At 42.6% G+C, this 16978-nt stretch overlaps 1 protein-coding gene across 1 annotated transcript in view; it reads left to right on the forward strand.

The window, feature by feature from the left end:
- The window catches only part of SRGN (serglycin), a 26287-nt gene extending 24191 nt beyond the window's left edge, over window positions 1-2096 (forward strand). Inside the window, exon 3 of the mRNA XM_011927093.1 lies at window positions 1178-2096. Coding sequence (XP_011782483.1) covers window positions 1178-1421 — 244 coding nt within the window. The 3' untranslated portion in view covers window positions 1422-2096. The remainder of the gene's footprint in view (window positions 1-1177) is intronic.
- Window positions 2097-16978: the final 14882 nt, after the last annotated feature.

Consider the following 16978-nt stretch of genomic DNA (forward strand, 5'->3'; position numbering starts at 1 on the left):
ACTGCAACCTCCGCCTCCCAGGTTCAAATGATTCTCCGGCTTCAGCCTCTTAAGTAGCTGGGATTACAGGCACGCACCACCATGCCCGGCTAATTTTTGTATTTTTAGTAGAAACAGGGTTTCACCATGTTGGCCAAGCTGGTCTCAAAACCCTGACCTCAGGTGATCCACCTGCCTCAGTCTCCCAAAGTGCTAGGATTACAGGCGTGAGCCACCACACCTGGCAGTTTGTCCTTCCTTTAGAGAGAAAGAGGTCTTTTTTTGAGACGGTCTTGCTCTGTTGCCCAGGCTGGAGTGCAATGGCGTGATCTTGGCTCACTGCAACCTCTGCCTCCCTGGTTCAAGCGATTTTGTCACCACAGCCTTCTGAGTAGCTGGGATTACAAGTGTGTGCCACCACGCCTGACTAATTTTTGTATTTTCAGTACAGACGGGGTTTCACCATGTTAGTCAGGTTGGTTTCGAGCTCCTGACCTCAAATGATCACCCACCTTGGCCTCCCAAAGTGCTTGGATTACAGACATGAGCCATCACACCCGGCCAAGAGGCCTTCTTTTAAAAATGATTTCTTGGGCCAGGTGCAGTGGCTCACGCCTGTAATCCCAGGACTTTGGGAGGCTGAGGTGGGTGGTTCACAAGGTCAGGAATTTAAGACCAGCCTGGCCAATATGGTGAAACCCATCTCTACTAAAAATACAAAAATTAGCTGGGTGTGGTGGCGCACACCTGTAGTCCCAGCTACTTGGGAGGCTGAGGCAGGAGAATCACTTGAACCCGGGAGGCGGAGGTTGCAGTGAGCCGAGATGGCACCACTGCACACCAGCCTGGGCAACAGAGCAAGACTCTGTCTCCAAAAATAAAAATTAAAAAAATAAAAATAAAAATGATTTCTTAAGTAAATTTCAAATATAGAATGTATATGCTAGTGATAACAAAATTAACACTGTTTATCTGCAATAGGTAGATGTGGAGTTGACTGGTGCAATAAGTATAGGCAAACACATAGGAACATTTGACCTGCTTTTTTGTTGGTTTTAAAACATTGAATAATTTGGAAGCTTTTAAATCTCTTAATTTAAGCAACTAGATTGCTCTATTATCTCCTTATCTTAAAAAAAAAACTGTTAAAATTATCTTTCCCACATATCAAACTTCCCATTTTTCTTTCATACTTCAGAAAGACAAGAATCCAGGACTTGAATCGTATCTTCCCGCTTTCTGAGGACTATTCTGGATCAGGTTCCGGCTCCGGCTCTGGATCAGGATCTGGGAGTGGCTTCGTAACTGAAATGGAACAGGATTACCAACTAGTAGATGAAAGTGATGCTTTCCATGACAACCTTAGGTCTCTTGACAGGAATCTGCCCTCAGACAGCCAGGACTTGGGTCAACATGGATTAGAAGAGGATTTTATGATATAAAAGAGAATTTTCCCACCTTGGCACTAGGCAATGTATTTAGCATATTTTGTGTACCATGGTTAAATGATCAACCTTGGGACAAAGGATTTTATAGACATTTTTAAACATCTGAAAAAGAAGCTTAAGTTTTATCATCCTTTTTTTCTCATGAATTCTTAAAGGATTATGCTTTAATGCTGTTATCTATCTTATTGTTCTTGAAAATACCTGCATTTTTTGGTATCATATTCAGCCAACATCATTATGAAATTAATTAGATTCCCATGGCCATAAAATGGCTTTAAAGAATATATTTTTTTAAAAAAATGGTTTGAGAAGCAAATTGGCAGGTAGTATTTCATACCTAAATTAAGAATCTGACTTGGATTGTGAATTACAGATATGCCCCTTTTCTTATAAAAACAAAACAAAAAATAATGAAGCACAGTGAATTTGTAGAGTGGGGGTATTTGACATATTTTACAGTGTGAGTGTACTATATACTATTACCTTTGAATATGTTTGCAGAGCTAGTGGACATGTTTATCTATGAGTACGATTGCTGTTATATAACACCCCAAATAACTCCCAAATTAAAGCACAGTTGTGCTCTCAATACCTCATACTGCTTTATCTTTTTTTCCTGGATATCTGTGTATTTTCAAATGTTACTATATATTAAAGCAGAAATATAACTAAAGGTTAAGTTGTCTCGGATCTCTTGTTCTAAACCCAGGAAATAGTTATTTTTGGCAAGATGTTTCTCTAGAAGTCTTATCAACAAAACAACTTTAAACGTATTCTACAGTAAACACAAGTTTTGTAACCAGAATCAAATCATACTAACTAGCAGGTGAAGAAAGCAATGATGCCTTAGCAAGAGGGTTATACCTCTCAAAGCACTTCCTCACCTGAAAGATAGTTCCATCTCTGTTCCCCTTAGTTCTGAAAAGCCTCCTTGCATTGCTGTCATGGATTCTGTGCTACACTGTCCAGATCCCAGCTTCAGAACTGAATACTTACTCAAATTAATCTCTGCTGGCGAGAGCCACCTTGCCCAAGGTCATGCTGTTTGCAGGGCAGCCTGCATCCAGTGACTGGCTGATGTGGGTATATCAAGGCCTGAACTCAGAAGGGTCATACAGATTCAAAACTCCCCACAGGCTCAGCTCAGGTTTTGCTGGGACTACTTTGTAGCTCAATTTCTTCTTTACTCAGTTTTACTTCCTTCCATTCTGCTCATAGGTGTCTATCCTGGGAGTGCTCCCTTAGAAATTTTCTGCTGGTTTCTATCTCAGAATTTGCTTCTTGGAGAACACAACTTGTGACAGGTTGTGCCAGGAGGGATAGGAAATAGATGCTGAGATGGGATTTTGGAGCTAGATTGCCTGCTGCCTGGCTGGCAATAAGGACTCCATCCTTGGCCGTAGATGAGCACAGGCACAAGATAGCAGTGCAATTGTTAAAATTTTCACTGGTGATGAACCGAGATGGTGTACCAGTAGAAGGGAGTACACCAGGGTATGATGTACTAGGAGTCTGAGAAATGTTGGCAAGTAGTAATAATAAAGACAATGGTATTGGTTGGCTATTGCTGTACTTAATTAGTGCTTTTGAAAAAGACAATGAAAGGCTAAGGATGATTAATTAAAGGCTAAATGTGAAAATCATTGTGCCTCCTTGGCAGCATATTAAGAAACTCTCTTCTGTAATAGAAGGACTCAAAAGGCTGAGGACCAGGCCCAGGACTTATGAGAATAGCAGATGGCTGGGCGCAATGGCTCATGCCTGCAATCCCAATGCTTTTGGGGGCTGAGGCGGGTGGATCACCTGAGGTCAGGAGTTTGAGATCAGCCTGGCCAACACAGCGAAACACTGTCTCTACTAAAAATACAAAAATTAGCTGGGCGTGGTGGCAGGCATCGATAATGCCAGCTACTTGGGAGGCTGAAGCAGGAGAATTGCTTGAACCTGGGCAGTTCAAATCTGGGAGGCTGCAGTGAGTCAAGATCATGTCACTGCAATCCAGCCTGGGCGACAGAGGGAGACTCCGTCTCAAAAAAAAAAAAAATTGCAGAATTCCAAGCATATTAAATTGTCAACTTAGCCCAGTGTGTTATGCAAGCTCAGAGTCCTTACCAGGGAAAAATGGGACCCTGAGAGATGGAGACATCCGGGCTGATATATTCAGGTTTTAAATCCTCAGATTCCTTTGAACCTTTGATTCTACAGAAGAGTCCCATGCTTTAAGGACTAATGCTGGCCAGGTGTGGTGGCTCATGCTTGTAATCCCAGCACTTTGGGAGGCTGAGGTGGGCAGATCACTTGAGGTCAGGAGTTCAAGACCAGCCTGGCCAACACAGTGAAACCCTGTCTCTACTAAAAATACAAAAATTAGCTGGTTGTGGTGGCAAGCACCTGTAATCCTACTTGGGAGACTGAGGTATGAGAATCACTTGAACCTGGGAGGTAGAATTTGCAATGAGCCGAGATCACGCCACTGCACTCTAGCCTGGGTGACAGAGTGAGACTCTGTCCCAAAAAAAAAAAAAAAAAACCAACAATCAAAAAACAAAAAAACTAATGCTTTCCTGTTGAAGACAATCAAGAGATCTCTACCCTTAAAGATAACACGCACCCTCCTTCAAGATCTGTCCCCACCTACCTTCCTAGACAGCAGATAAATATCAAAGTGAAGTCAGTACAAACCAAGAGGGAAGTGTTGGGCTTGCTCAGAAGGAAAGGTAAAATACTCTGAAAGTTCTGTAGAACATAGCTAACCTGGACCTTAAAAGCTGAGAGGGTGTCTATAAGACTTAACTCTAGAAGTCCTTGATCCAGGGATGGCGATAGAACACAAAGTTGGATAAGGGAGTGTTTGGCAATGTGAGTGTACCCTCCTGGGATACAGGTTTTAATGCCCGGGCAAGAACCCTGGGAGAAGGTGTTGAGACTCTGCTAAAATGGCTCTTAGACACTTGGAGAAAGTGACAGCCCACGCTTAAGTGAAGTGGAAATACTAGAATTGTCATGCCCGGCAGTGGAAAAAGGGGTCAATAGGATTAAGGAAATGCACATGATAGAATCAACTGACTATATAAGCCTTGCAAACCCACCAGATGACTGTTTTGCAGGAAGGCCAAAGCAATAAAGAATAGCCTGGTGAGAGCAATCAGCACCTCTGAGCCATCTGCAGTGGCTCTCCTCTGAAGGGCAGGGCAGATGTTGTTACATAACTGGGCTTATTAATAGCAGTGGGAATAATAGGTACCAAAATAATAGAGGCCAGGTGATAGTACTCAACCATCAGAAGCCAAGAGGTACAGTTACTTTTTTTTTTTTTTTTTGGAAATGGAGTCTCACTCTGTTGCCCAGGCTGGAGTGCAGTGGCATGATCTCAGCTCACTGCAACCTCCACCTCCCGGGTTCAAGCAATTCTCCTGCCTCAACCTCCTGTGTAGCTGGGACTACAGGTGCACGCTGCCACACCTGGCTAATTTTTTTTTTTTTTGTATTGTAGTAGAGACAGGGTTTCACAGTGTTGCCCAGGCTGGTCTCGAACTCCTGAGCTCAGGCAATTTGCCCGCCTTGGACTCCCAAAGTGCTAGGATTACAGGCGTAAGCACCGCGCCCAGCCAAGAAGCCAAGAGGTTCAGTTATCTTAACGAGCAACAAGGTTGGAGATGTATCCAGGGGAGCCTGATGGGCACTGAGATAGGAGATGGCATCTCTAGAGGCAATGTAGTTGCACAGCCAGCAAAAGTATTGCTCAATCTATTGTGTTAAGCAGGATTTGCCAGAGAGACAGAACCACTAGGACATATATGTAGATATATGAGAAAAGATTTATTAGGGCAATTGGCTCATGTGATGGTGGAGGCCATCTGCAAGTCTAAAGGCCTTGGACCAGGGAGGCAGGGATGTGGCGGATCTTCCCCACTTGGTCTACCAACTCACACGCTAATCTCCTGAGGAAATAACCTCACAAATACACTCAGAAGTAATGCTTTACCTGCTATCTAGGTATCCCTTAATCCAGTGAAGCTGACGCCTAAAATTAACCACCACATTATTCAACCAGAAAGATCAAGATGGTCAGGAGGCATAGGGCAATTGCCTCAATAAAAAAGCACTATGGTGGCTGGGCATGGCGGCTCATGCTTGTAGTCCCAGCACTTTGGGAGGCCGAGGTGGGCAGATCACAAGATTAGGAGTTCGAGACTAGCCTGACCAACATGGTGAAACCCTGTGTCTACTAAAAATACAAAAATTAGCCAGGTGTGGTGGTGCGTGCCTGTTATCGCAGCTACTCAGGAGGCTGAGGCAGGAGAATCGCTTGAACTCAGGAGGTGGAGGTGCAGTGAGTCGAGATCACGCCATTGCACTCCAGCCTGGGCAACAGAATGAGACTCTGTCTCAAAAAAAACAAAAAACAAAAAACAAAAAAAACAAACAAAAAAACCACGATAGCTTTAACCAGTTTTCTTACCTAAGTCAGAGTTCAGACCTGGAGCCCACTGGCTAAGACAGAAACTAGTTCCTCTGGAAAATGAGCCCTGTGAGACTGCAGCAAGTGTATGTAGTGATGATTCCCCTAATGCTGAGTCAAAGGGATCTATGGGCATTTTCTCAGGTACCATATATTGGGGAAAAGTGGGATATTCAAACATTTCAGGAACAGTCAGTCACAGGATCTGAGCTGATTTTGAAACAGAGACCCAAAGCATCACCCAAGACATCACCAGGCCTCCTTTTTAGTGGGGGCACAAAGTAGAATCGTCACCCAGGTCTGGCTCACAGTGGCCATTTCTCCAGTATCTGAATGTATCATTAGAATAGACTTACTTGGTAATTAGTACAACCTCCACACTGGTTTCTCCATCTGTGTGATAGAAGCTATTGTGATGGAAAAGACCAAGTGAAAACTTCTGAAGCCACCCCTCCCACCATCTACCAATAAATCAAAAACCGTATTTCATCCTAAGGGGAATGTCAGTGATTAGTAGCACCTTTAAAAACAAAGAACGCGGCCAGGCATGGTGGCTCATGCCTGTAATCCCAGCACTTTGGGAGGCCGAGGTAGGTGGATTATGAGGTCAGGAGTTCAAGACCAGCCTGGTGAAGATGGTAAAACCCCGTCTTTACTAAAAATACAAAAATTAGCCGGGTGCTGTGGCAGGTTCCTGTAACCCCAGCCAAGATGCTGAGGCAGGAGAATCGCTTGAACCTGAGGGACGGAGGTTGCAGTGACCCAAGATTGAACCACTGCACTCCAGCCTGGGTGACAGAGTGAGACTCTGTCTCAAAAAAACAAAAACAAAACAAAACCAAAAACAGAGAATGCAGAAATGCTAGTCCCCAATGCACCTCCATTTAATTCACCAGTCTGGGCCTCACAAAAAGCAAATGGAGAGTGCCAGTGGACTACTACAAATTCAACTGAGTCCAGAGGGTCCCCAACTTACAATGATTTGATTTCATGATTCTTTGACTTTATGATAGTGTGAAAGTGATACATATTCAGTAGAAACTAAATTTCAATTTTTGAATTTTGACATTTTCCAGGTTGGTGATATGTAGTGTGATGCTCTCTGGTGGTGCTGGGCAGCAGTAGCGAGTATGGTTTTTCGCTTTCAGTATTAAATACATTACATGAGACATCAAAACTCTTTATTATAAAATAGGCTTTGTATTAGATTATTTTCAACAAGTGTAGGTTAATGTAAGAGTTCTGAGCATACTTAAAGTAGGCTAGGCTAAACTATGATATTTGATACGTTAGGTGTATTTAATGTGTTTTTCACTTAAGATATTTTCAGCCGGGTGTGGTGGCTCACACCTGTAATCCCGGCACTTTGGGAGGCCAAGGCGGGTGAATCACCTGAGGTCAGGAGTTCGAGACCAGCCTGGCCAACATGAAACCTTGTCTCTACTAAAAATAGAAAAACTAGCTGGGCGTGGTGGTGCACACCTGTAATCCCAGCTACTCTGGAGGCTGAGACGGGAGAATCACTTGAACCCAGGAGGCGGAGGTTGCAGTGAGCTGAGATCGTGCCATTGCATTCCAGCCTCAGCGACAGAGTGAGACTCAGTCTCAAAAATAAATAAATAAATAAATAGATAGATAAATAAATAAATAAATATGTTCAATTTATGATGGGTTTATTAGGATGTAATCCCACTGTAAGTTGAGGTACATCTGTAGTAGCTCTATTGCAGCAGTGTCTCCAGGAGGAACACTTTTCCTAGAGCAGTTACATAGCTTTAGATACCTAATAGTCATTTATTTGACAAACGCTTTCTTTTATATCACTACCAAAAAAAGAGGACAAGGCTAGGCACAGTGGTTCATACCTATACTCCTAGCACTTTAGAAGGCTGAGGTGGGAGAATCACTTGAGCCCAGGAGTTCGAGACCAGCCTGGGAAATATAGTGAGACCTCATCTCTCCATTTTTTAAAAGAGGATCAGAGACCAGGCACAGTGATTCATGCCTGTAATCCTAGCATTGGGAGGCCGAGGTGGATGGATGGCTTGAGCTCAAGAGTTCAAGACCAACCTAGGCAACATGGTGAAACTCTGTCTCTACAAAAAATACAAAAATTAGCCAGTTGTAGTGGCATGTGCCTGTACTCAGGCAGCTGAGGTGGGAGGTTGGCTTGAGCCTGGGAGGTAGAGGTTGCAGTGACCTGAGATTGTGCCACTGCACTCCAGCCTGGGCAACAGAGCCAGACCCTGTCCAAAGGAAAAAAAAAAAAAGAGGATCAGAAAGAGTTTACATTCTCTTGGAACAGACAACAGTATACATTTACAGCCTATTCCCAGGATTATTTTAACTCTCCCACTCTCTGTCATAGTACCATCTAAAGAGACCTGAACTGGCTGGACTTCTCACAGAAAATCACAGTGGTCACTGACCAGACCCCCATGTCATTGCCACTGATGTACCAACATTTATTCCTGGACTCACATCTATGGTTGTATGAGGGCTTCCTAATGACCAACTGCCAGGGTAGGAATAAACTCCAGCTCAGTTCACACATGGATTGGTCTGGTATATGGGAGCAAGCCAAAAGTGGATGTCAGCTACACTATAGTACCACTCAGGAGTGGACTTGAAAAGCAGCTTTGAGGGGAAGTCCTCCCAGTGGGCAGGAGCTTTGGGTGGTGCTCCTGGCCATCCACTCTGTGTGGAGAGAGAAGTAGCCTGAGGTTGGAAGATACTCATTTTCATGGACTGTGGTGACTGTTTTGCCCAGTTGATCAGGGGCCTAAAACAGAAAGATTGGAAGATTGGGCACTAAGAAGCTTAGGGTAAAGGCACGTGGATGGACCAATGAGAGAAGACAAAGTGTGAAGATGTACGTATCAAATGCGAATGCCCACCAGAAAACATCCATCACAGAAGAGGCACTAAACAACCAGGTGGACAAAATGACTTGGACAGATGTCAGAGACATCAGTCAGCCTCTTTCATGGGCCACCCTAAAACTAGTACAATAAGCTTAGGAAGGAGTGGCCACAGTGGCAGTGATGGAGGCCACACATGGGCTCCCACTGACCAAGACTGATCCAGCTACTGATGTTGCCAAATGTCCAGTATGCTAGCAACAGAGCTCACTGCTGAGCCACTGATATGGCACTACCCCTGAAGGAGACCTTGGTGGCTAGTTGACTACATAAGGTCTCTTCCATCCTGGACGGGCCAGAGATTTGTTTGAACAGTGATAGACTTGTATTTCAGGTATGTGTTTGCCTTTCCTGCTCAGGGGATCTCTAACACGAAAATCTAAGGGCTTACAGAGTATGATTGATTTATCAACAGGGTTTTGCATATAACATCACATCACAGCATAACAGCAGGAGATGCAGCAGTGGGCACACAACCACAGGCTCCACTGGTTTTATCACCTACCATATCACTTCAGTGCCCTCAACATGACAGAATGATGGAAGGGCCTGTTGAGGGCACAGCTGAGGCAACGCTTGGCTATGATACACTGAGGTTGGCATCACAACCTTCAGGATGCAGTTTACATGCTAGACGAGTAACCTTTATATGGTGCTGTGTCCTTAATAGGTAGAACACATAGGTCCAGGAACCAAGGAGTGGAAGTACAAAAGGACTCAACATCAAAACTACGTGGGGTGTTTAGCTGGACACAATAGCTCATGTCTGCAATCCCAGTTACTTGGGAGGTTGAGGTGGGAGGATTGCTTGAGGCCAGGAGTTCAAGAGTAGCCTGGGCAACATAAAAGACCCTGTCCCCTTATCTAACAAACAAAACAAAACACTACGTGTGGAATTTATTCTTCCTATTACCGCAACCCTGAGTTTTGCATATGTAGATGTTATGGCTCCCTGTGGGAAATGTCTCCACCAGGGGACATGGTAAGAGTTGTATTGAACTTTAAGCTATGGCATTTTAAGCTCTTTGTGGCAAGGGATGAATGGTCAAGAAGTCACCATCTTGGCAGGGGCTATGAACCTGATTATCAAGAGGCAGGGCTGTTGCTACACAGTGGGAACAGGGAGGACTACGCTTGACACCCAAGTGATCCACTGAGGCTTCTCTTGGTACTTAGGAGAAGTACTAATGGTTTGATGGTAAATGGATAAATACAGCAGCCAGGCCTGAGAAGAACCTGCCAACTAGGGGCTCAGATCCTCATGGCTGAAGATCTGGGTCAATCCTCCAACTATGCCATCTAGACTAGCAGAGGTGTTAGCCAAGGGTGAGAGAAATCTAGAATTGATAGTAGAGGAGGCATTTCATGAGTATCCATTGTAGTCTTGATACCAGCTGCAGTGGCAGTGGCTGTAGCTCATTCCATTGACCTTTCTCCAGGAATAGAGCCCTGCAGTATCCTGAAGGAGCTGTTCCCAGGATTCATATGAAGCAAAAAGATCTAAGTGGCACAAGGGGCAAACTGTTACGAATGCTGTGCTGTGTTACTGAGATTCTCCCTTTGGGACTGGAAGATCTATTCCCTCAGCCACAGGAAAGGTTGGCTGATGGCTGCAAGTTCTTAGATGCAGACAGCCAGCTCATCTAAGGTCATGCTCCCTTCTCATGGACAGCTCACAAAGACTCATCTATGTGTGGGTATAGAGTCTCAGAGCTCATGATCCACTTGGAACAACTCGGAAGAAACATCCCAACTTCAGAACTCTCTATGTGGTCAGCTGATGCCTTGTGATTGTACTGCAGCTCAATTTATTCCTCTCTAATTCTGTTTCCTTCTCGTTCTGCACAGGTGTTGATCCTAAGGCAACTCCATCATTAACTTCCTCTATGCTATTCATCATCTCAGAGTTTGCTTCTCATAGAACACAACTCATAGGAATATGGTTTATAGCATTTTACTTTCGGTGACAGTTGTAAATTATACCCTGATCTTTCTGTTAATAAATCTGAGATTGTTTAATAGGAACTTAGTTAGTTTTATGCGCAATGGGGTATTACCGTCAAGAGGCCTATTTTTGGCTTCCATATGATATAGCAGAGAAAACAAGACACGTTTTAGAAAATATACCTGTTGCTTTGTATCCCTAGTTAAGTGCTAGGTTTTACACTTCTAAAGGAGAGGTAGGTAGTCAAGATTTTGTTTAAAACATGACATTTTTGTTAAAAAAGATCTTAAACTTGCCACAAAGGAACTGTAGAGTATTTCTCTTTTGTAGAAACACTTTGAGTTTTAGCTTTACAAAGTCCTGACTTAAATACCAGTTTTACTCTTTATTAGCTGTATAACTTTAGAACAACTAGCCTAATTTAGCTAAGTTTGTCTAGGGAGAGCAGTATAGGAAGGGGTTAATTGTGTGGACTCCAGAGCCAGATCATCTGGATTGAAAATTCTGTCGCTTACCAACTAGATAAGCTTAGATGAGTTATCTAACCTCTCTATACCTCAGTTTCCTCCTCTTTCAGGTGAGGATAATGATAGTGCCTGCTTTGTAGGTTTGTTAAGAAGATTAAATGAATTAATACACGTAAAGTGCTAGAGACAATACCATTGAGCAAGTGATCAATAAACATGAGCAATTATCACTACCTGTACTATAGGTTAACAATACTCGCCCAAGGGGTTGTGGTGAAGATTAAATGAGGCAATGTATATGATATAGTTAGCTAAGTGTTTGGCACATAGTAAGCCCCTAAAAAATTGTAATCATGAAAATGTATGTTGATTGACAGACAGAGCCCAAAAGGTAAAAGAGTAAGAATTTAAAAAACTGGCCGGGCGCGGTGGCTCAAGCCTGTAATCCCAGCACTTTGGGAGGCCGAGACGGGTGGATCATGAGGTCAGGAGATTCAGACCATCCTGGCTAACCAGTGAAACCCTGTCTCTACTAAAAAATACAAAAAACTAGCCGGGCGCGGTGACGGGCGCCTGTAGTCCCAGCTGCTTGGGAGGCTGAGGCAGGAGAATGGCGTAAACCCGGGAGGCGGAGCTTGCAGTGAGCCGAGATAGGGCCACTGCACTCCAGCCTGGGTGACAGAGCGAGACTCCGTCTCAAAAAAAAAAAAAAAAAAAGAATTTAAAAACCTACACAACTTAAAAAAATTTAAGAGTAAGAATTTTAAAAACTGCACAAAACTACACAAGCTATTTCATAATATTATTTTAAAGATTACATCTATGTGTTAGGTGATGGGAATACAGAGGGAAACAAGGGCACACCAGATGGTATTTGTCCTTGAGCTTAGTCTAACAGGGTTTGAATGAGAGTGGATGTAATATGTTAGTCTTGCCTGGCACTAAGGAAGGTATTACGTGAGTGCAATAGTAATTGTGGTTTTTGCATTGTTGGAATTTGCCGTTTGATATTGGAATGCATTCTTAAATAAATGTGCTTACGTTATACATCATTTTAATGGGCATTTCTCGCTTTATGTTTTTGTGTTGGTGACTTATTACTTGCTGTTTATTTTATGTTTATTTTAGACTATGGAAATGATAGTAAGACAAAAAGCAAATTCAAGCTATTTTCTTATTCGAGTTCAAAACAGATCTTAAAGCAGCGGAGACCACTCGCAATATCAACAACATGTTTGGTGCAGGAACTGCTAACAAACGTGCAGTGCAGCCGTAGTTAAGACGTTTTGCAAAAAGATGAGAGCCTTAAAGATAAGGAGCGTAGTGGCCGGCCATGGGAATTTGACAAAGACCAACTGAGAGCAATCATTGAAGCTGATCCTCTTACAACTACACAAGAAGTTGCCGAAGAACTCAACATTGACCATTCTACAGGTCATTCAGCATTTGAAGCAAATTGGAAAGGTGAAAAAGCCTGATAAGTGGGTGCCTCATGAGCTGAGAGAACAAAAAACATCGCCGTTTTGAAGTGTCATCTTCCCTACTCTACACAACAACAACCAATTATTTCTTAATCTGATTGTGACATGAGACAAAAAGTGGATTTTAGGCGACAACTGGCAATTACCAACTCAGTGGTTGGACAGAGAAGAAGCTCCAAATTACTTCCCAAAGCCAAACTTGCACCAAAAAAAGGTCATGGTCATTGCGGCCAGTCTGATCCACTATAGCTTTCTAAATCCTGGCGAAACCATTACATTTGAGAAGCATGCTCAGCAAATCGATGAGATGCACCGAAAACTGCAACTCCTGCAGCCAGCATTGGTCAACAGAAAGGCCAAATTCTGCTCGACGAGAATGCCCGACTACAGGTTGTAGAACTAATACTTCAAAAGTTGAATGAATTGGACTATGAAGTTTTGCCTCATTCTCCATATTCACCTGACCTCTTGCCAACTGACTACCACTCCTTCAAGCATCTTGGCAACGTTTTGCAGGGAAAACACTTCCACAACCAGTAGAATGCAGAAAATGCTTTCCAAGAGGTCGTCGAATCCAAAAGCATGGATTTTTATGCTACAGGAATACAAACTTATTTCCCAATGGCAAAAATGTATTGATTGTAATGGTTCCTATTTTGATTAATAAAGATGATAATAAATTATACTAATTAGATAATTAATAAAGTTATAATGATTTAAAATTCATGGTCCAGACCCAGTGCAGTGGCTCACGCCTGTAATCCTAGCACTTTGGGAGGCCAAGGGAGGAGGATCACTTGAGGTCAGGAGTTTGAGACCAGTGTAGCCAACATAGTGAAACCCCGTCTCTACTGAAAATACAAAAAATAAGCTGGGGTCGGTGGTGGGCACCTGTAATTCCAGCTACTTGGGAGGCAGAGGCAGGAGAATCATTTGAATCCAGGAGGTGGAGGTTGCAGTGAGCCAAGATCATGCCACTGCACTCCAGCCTGGGTAACGGAGGGAGGCTCCATCTAAAAAAATAAAATAAAATAAAATAAAATAAAACAAAATAAAATTCACAGTCCAAAACTGCAATTACTTTTGCACCAACCTAGATAGATGGATAAATATTATCAGCCACATAGAAGAAACAGTATATAAACTGTATAGTTTTTTTTTTTTTTTCTTTCGAGATATGGTCTACCTCTGTTACCCAGGCTGGAGTACAGTGGTATGATCTCAGCTCACAGTAGCTTCCAACTTCTGGGCTCGAGCGATCCTCTCACCTCAGCCTCCCAAGTAGCTGGGACCACAGGTGCATGCCACCATGCCCAGCTGTTTTTTCTTTTGTATTTTTGGTAAAGACAGAGTCTTGTTGTACTGCCCAGGCTAGATTTTTTGTTGGTTTGTTTGTTTGTTTGTGTGTAAGGAACAAAGTCTTGCTCTGTCACCCAGTCTGGAGTGCAGTGGTGCGATCATGGCTCACTGCAACCTCCACCTCCCAGGCTTAAGCAGCCTTGAGCTCCTGGCCTCAAGTGATCCTCCTGCTTGAGTCTCCCAAGTAGTTAGGACTACAGGCATGTGCCACCACGCCTGGCTAATACATACACACACACATATACATATACACACACACACACACACACACATATATATATATATGTATTTTGAGACATCATGTTGCCCAGGCTGGCCTCAAACTCCTGGCCTCAAGTGATCCTCCCACTTTGGCCTCCCAAAGTGCTAGTATTACAGGTGTGGCTATCATTCCTGGCCTTGTGTAGGTTTTCAAATTCTTACTCTTTTATCTTTTGGTTCTATTTTTCAATCAACTATTTACCATAATTACAGAGTTTTTTGGGGGTTTGTGGGCAAAGGGTTAAAAACTTCTTCCAATTTGTACTTTTGAGCAATAGTCTAATTTGTAGCCAATTTTCCTGTCTGATATACAATCGACAAAAACCTGCTGAGGACCAAGCCACCAGGGATTAACAGTTAAGACTACTCAAAATTTAGTGGATAAAACGCAAATAACTATAATACATTTTACATTATAGATGTTTTTTCAAATCTATAATAATGATAAAATGCTAAGATAGCGAAGGGATGGGAATGGCTGATTTTGCAGAAGCTTTTTGTCTCTATTCCCTTAGCATGTTGTCTGCCTTACCAGTTGGGTCACTGTTGAAAATATTAATACAATTGATCTTTCAGAACCCTATTTGTCTTCTTAGGTTTATATGTACCAAACCAGGGTTTTTCAGCTTTGGCATTATCGACTTTTTTGTTGTTGTTGTTAGAGCTAGAGACTCACTATGTTGCCCAGGCTGGCCCCAAGCTCCTAGACTCAAGTGGTTCTCCTGCCTCAGCCTGCTGAGTATCTGGGACTGCAAGTGCACACCACTGCGCCTGGCTATTGACATTTCTGACAGGGTATATCTTTGTTCTAGGGAGGCTGTTCTGTGGATTATAGGAAGTTTACAGCCTTTCTGATCTCTACTCATTACTTGCCTAGTAGCACTTTCCCCCCTAGAACTAGACAATCAAAAAGGTCTCCAGGCTGGGCGCAGTGGCTCTTGCCTGTAATCCCAGTACTCTGGGAGGCTGAGGTGGACAGATCACTTGAGGTCAGGAGTTCAAGAGGGCCTGGCCAACACGGTGAAACCCCATCTCTACTAAAAATGCAAAAATTAGCCGGGGCGTGGTGCTGGGTGCTTGTAGTCCCAGCTACTCAGGAGGCTGAGGCAGGAGAATCACTTGAATCCAGGAGGCAGATGTTGCAGTGAGCCAAGATTGTGACATTGCACTTCAGCCTGGGGGACAAGAGTTTGTCTCAAACACACACACACACACACACACACACACCCTTTAGTGGCAATAAATATTAATAAATAATGAACATTTCAAAATTTTAGTTTCTTTGGATCAGAAATTTGAGAGAGGATTACCTTGGTGGTTCTGTCAAGGAGATTTTCATGAAATTGCAGTCAATTTGTCAGCTGAGGCTGCAGTCATCTGAAGAGTTAATGAGTACAACAGGATCAGCTTCCAAGATGGCTCGCTCACATAGCTGGCAAGTTAGTTCTGGCTATTTCCAGGCGACCTCAGTTTCTCACTATGTGGACCTCTCCATTGGACTTCTCTCAAAGTGAGTGACCCAAGAGAGAGCAAGTCAGAAGCAGCCATGAAGGTCACACACATCACTTCCATCTTATTCTGTTGGTCACACAGACCAGCGTTGACAGCATTTGAGAAGGGACTATAAAGCAGTGTAAATACTGGAAGGCAAGGATCACTGGGGAATATCTTAGAAGTTGGCTACTCTAATACAGTCATTAAAAAAAAACCATATGGAGAAATAATTTAGAAAGGAAAACAAAGAGACAACTAGATGGAAAATAGAAAAGAAGAGATAAGAAAATGACATAATCAGTTCAGGAAGTCCAGTATGTGACTAATAGAAGACCCAGGATGAAAGAGGAGAGGAAAAGATGGGAAGAAGTTATCAGAGAAATTTAGTAAGGTTTCAAGATACCAAGTTATTGTAGAAAAGTCACACACAAACACATGCAGAAGCAATGAACCATTAGAAAATAATTTTTAAAAATAAAATTTTAAATTTGGTATAGAGATGGGGTCTTGCCATGTTGCCCAGGCTGGTCTTGAACTCCTGGGGTCAGGCAATCCTCCTGCCTTGGCCTCCCAAAGTGCTGGGATTACAGGTGTGAGCCACTACACCTGGCCAGAAAATAAAAAAAAGTTTAATACCATTTACAATGTGTCAAAAAATAAATGCTTAGAAAAAAATTTATCAAAAGATGTAAAAGGTACTGAAAACTGCAAAATATTGCCGAAAGAAATTAAAGCTATTTTCTCTACTTATTTAGAAAAATAGAGAAATACACCATATTCATGAATTGCAAGGCCCAATATTGTTAAGGTGCCAATTTTCCCCAAACTGAGGTGTAGGTTCAACTCATTTCCAATCAGCAGATTTTGTTTTTTGGAGAATTGGATTAACAACTTATAAATGTAATTCAAGATTTATAATGTTGGAATACAAGAATTTAGAATAGCCAATGCATTCTTGACAAATAACAAGTTGGAATAATTACAGCACTTTACTTCAAGATTTACTATAAAGCTATTGTATTGAAGACAGTGTAGTATTGCATAAAGATAGACAGATCAATGGAAAAGACTAGAAATTTCACAAATAGGCTCACAATTATACAGTCAATAGATTTTTGACAAAAACACCAAAGATGTGTGTGTGTATATATATATATATAT

This window comes from Colobus angolensis, unplaced genomic scaffold (assembly GCF_000951035.1).
Source record: "Colobus angolensis palliatus isolate OR3802 unplaced genomic scaffold, Cang.pa_1.0 Scaffold12, whole genome shotgun sequence".
Taxonomy (NCBI): Eukaryota; Metazoa; Chordata; class Mammalia; order Primates; family Cercopithecidae; genus Colobus; species Colobus angolensis.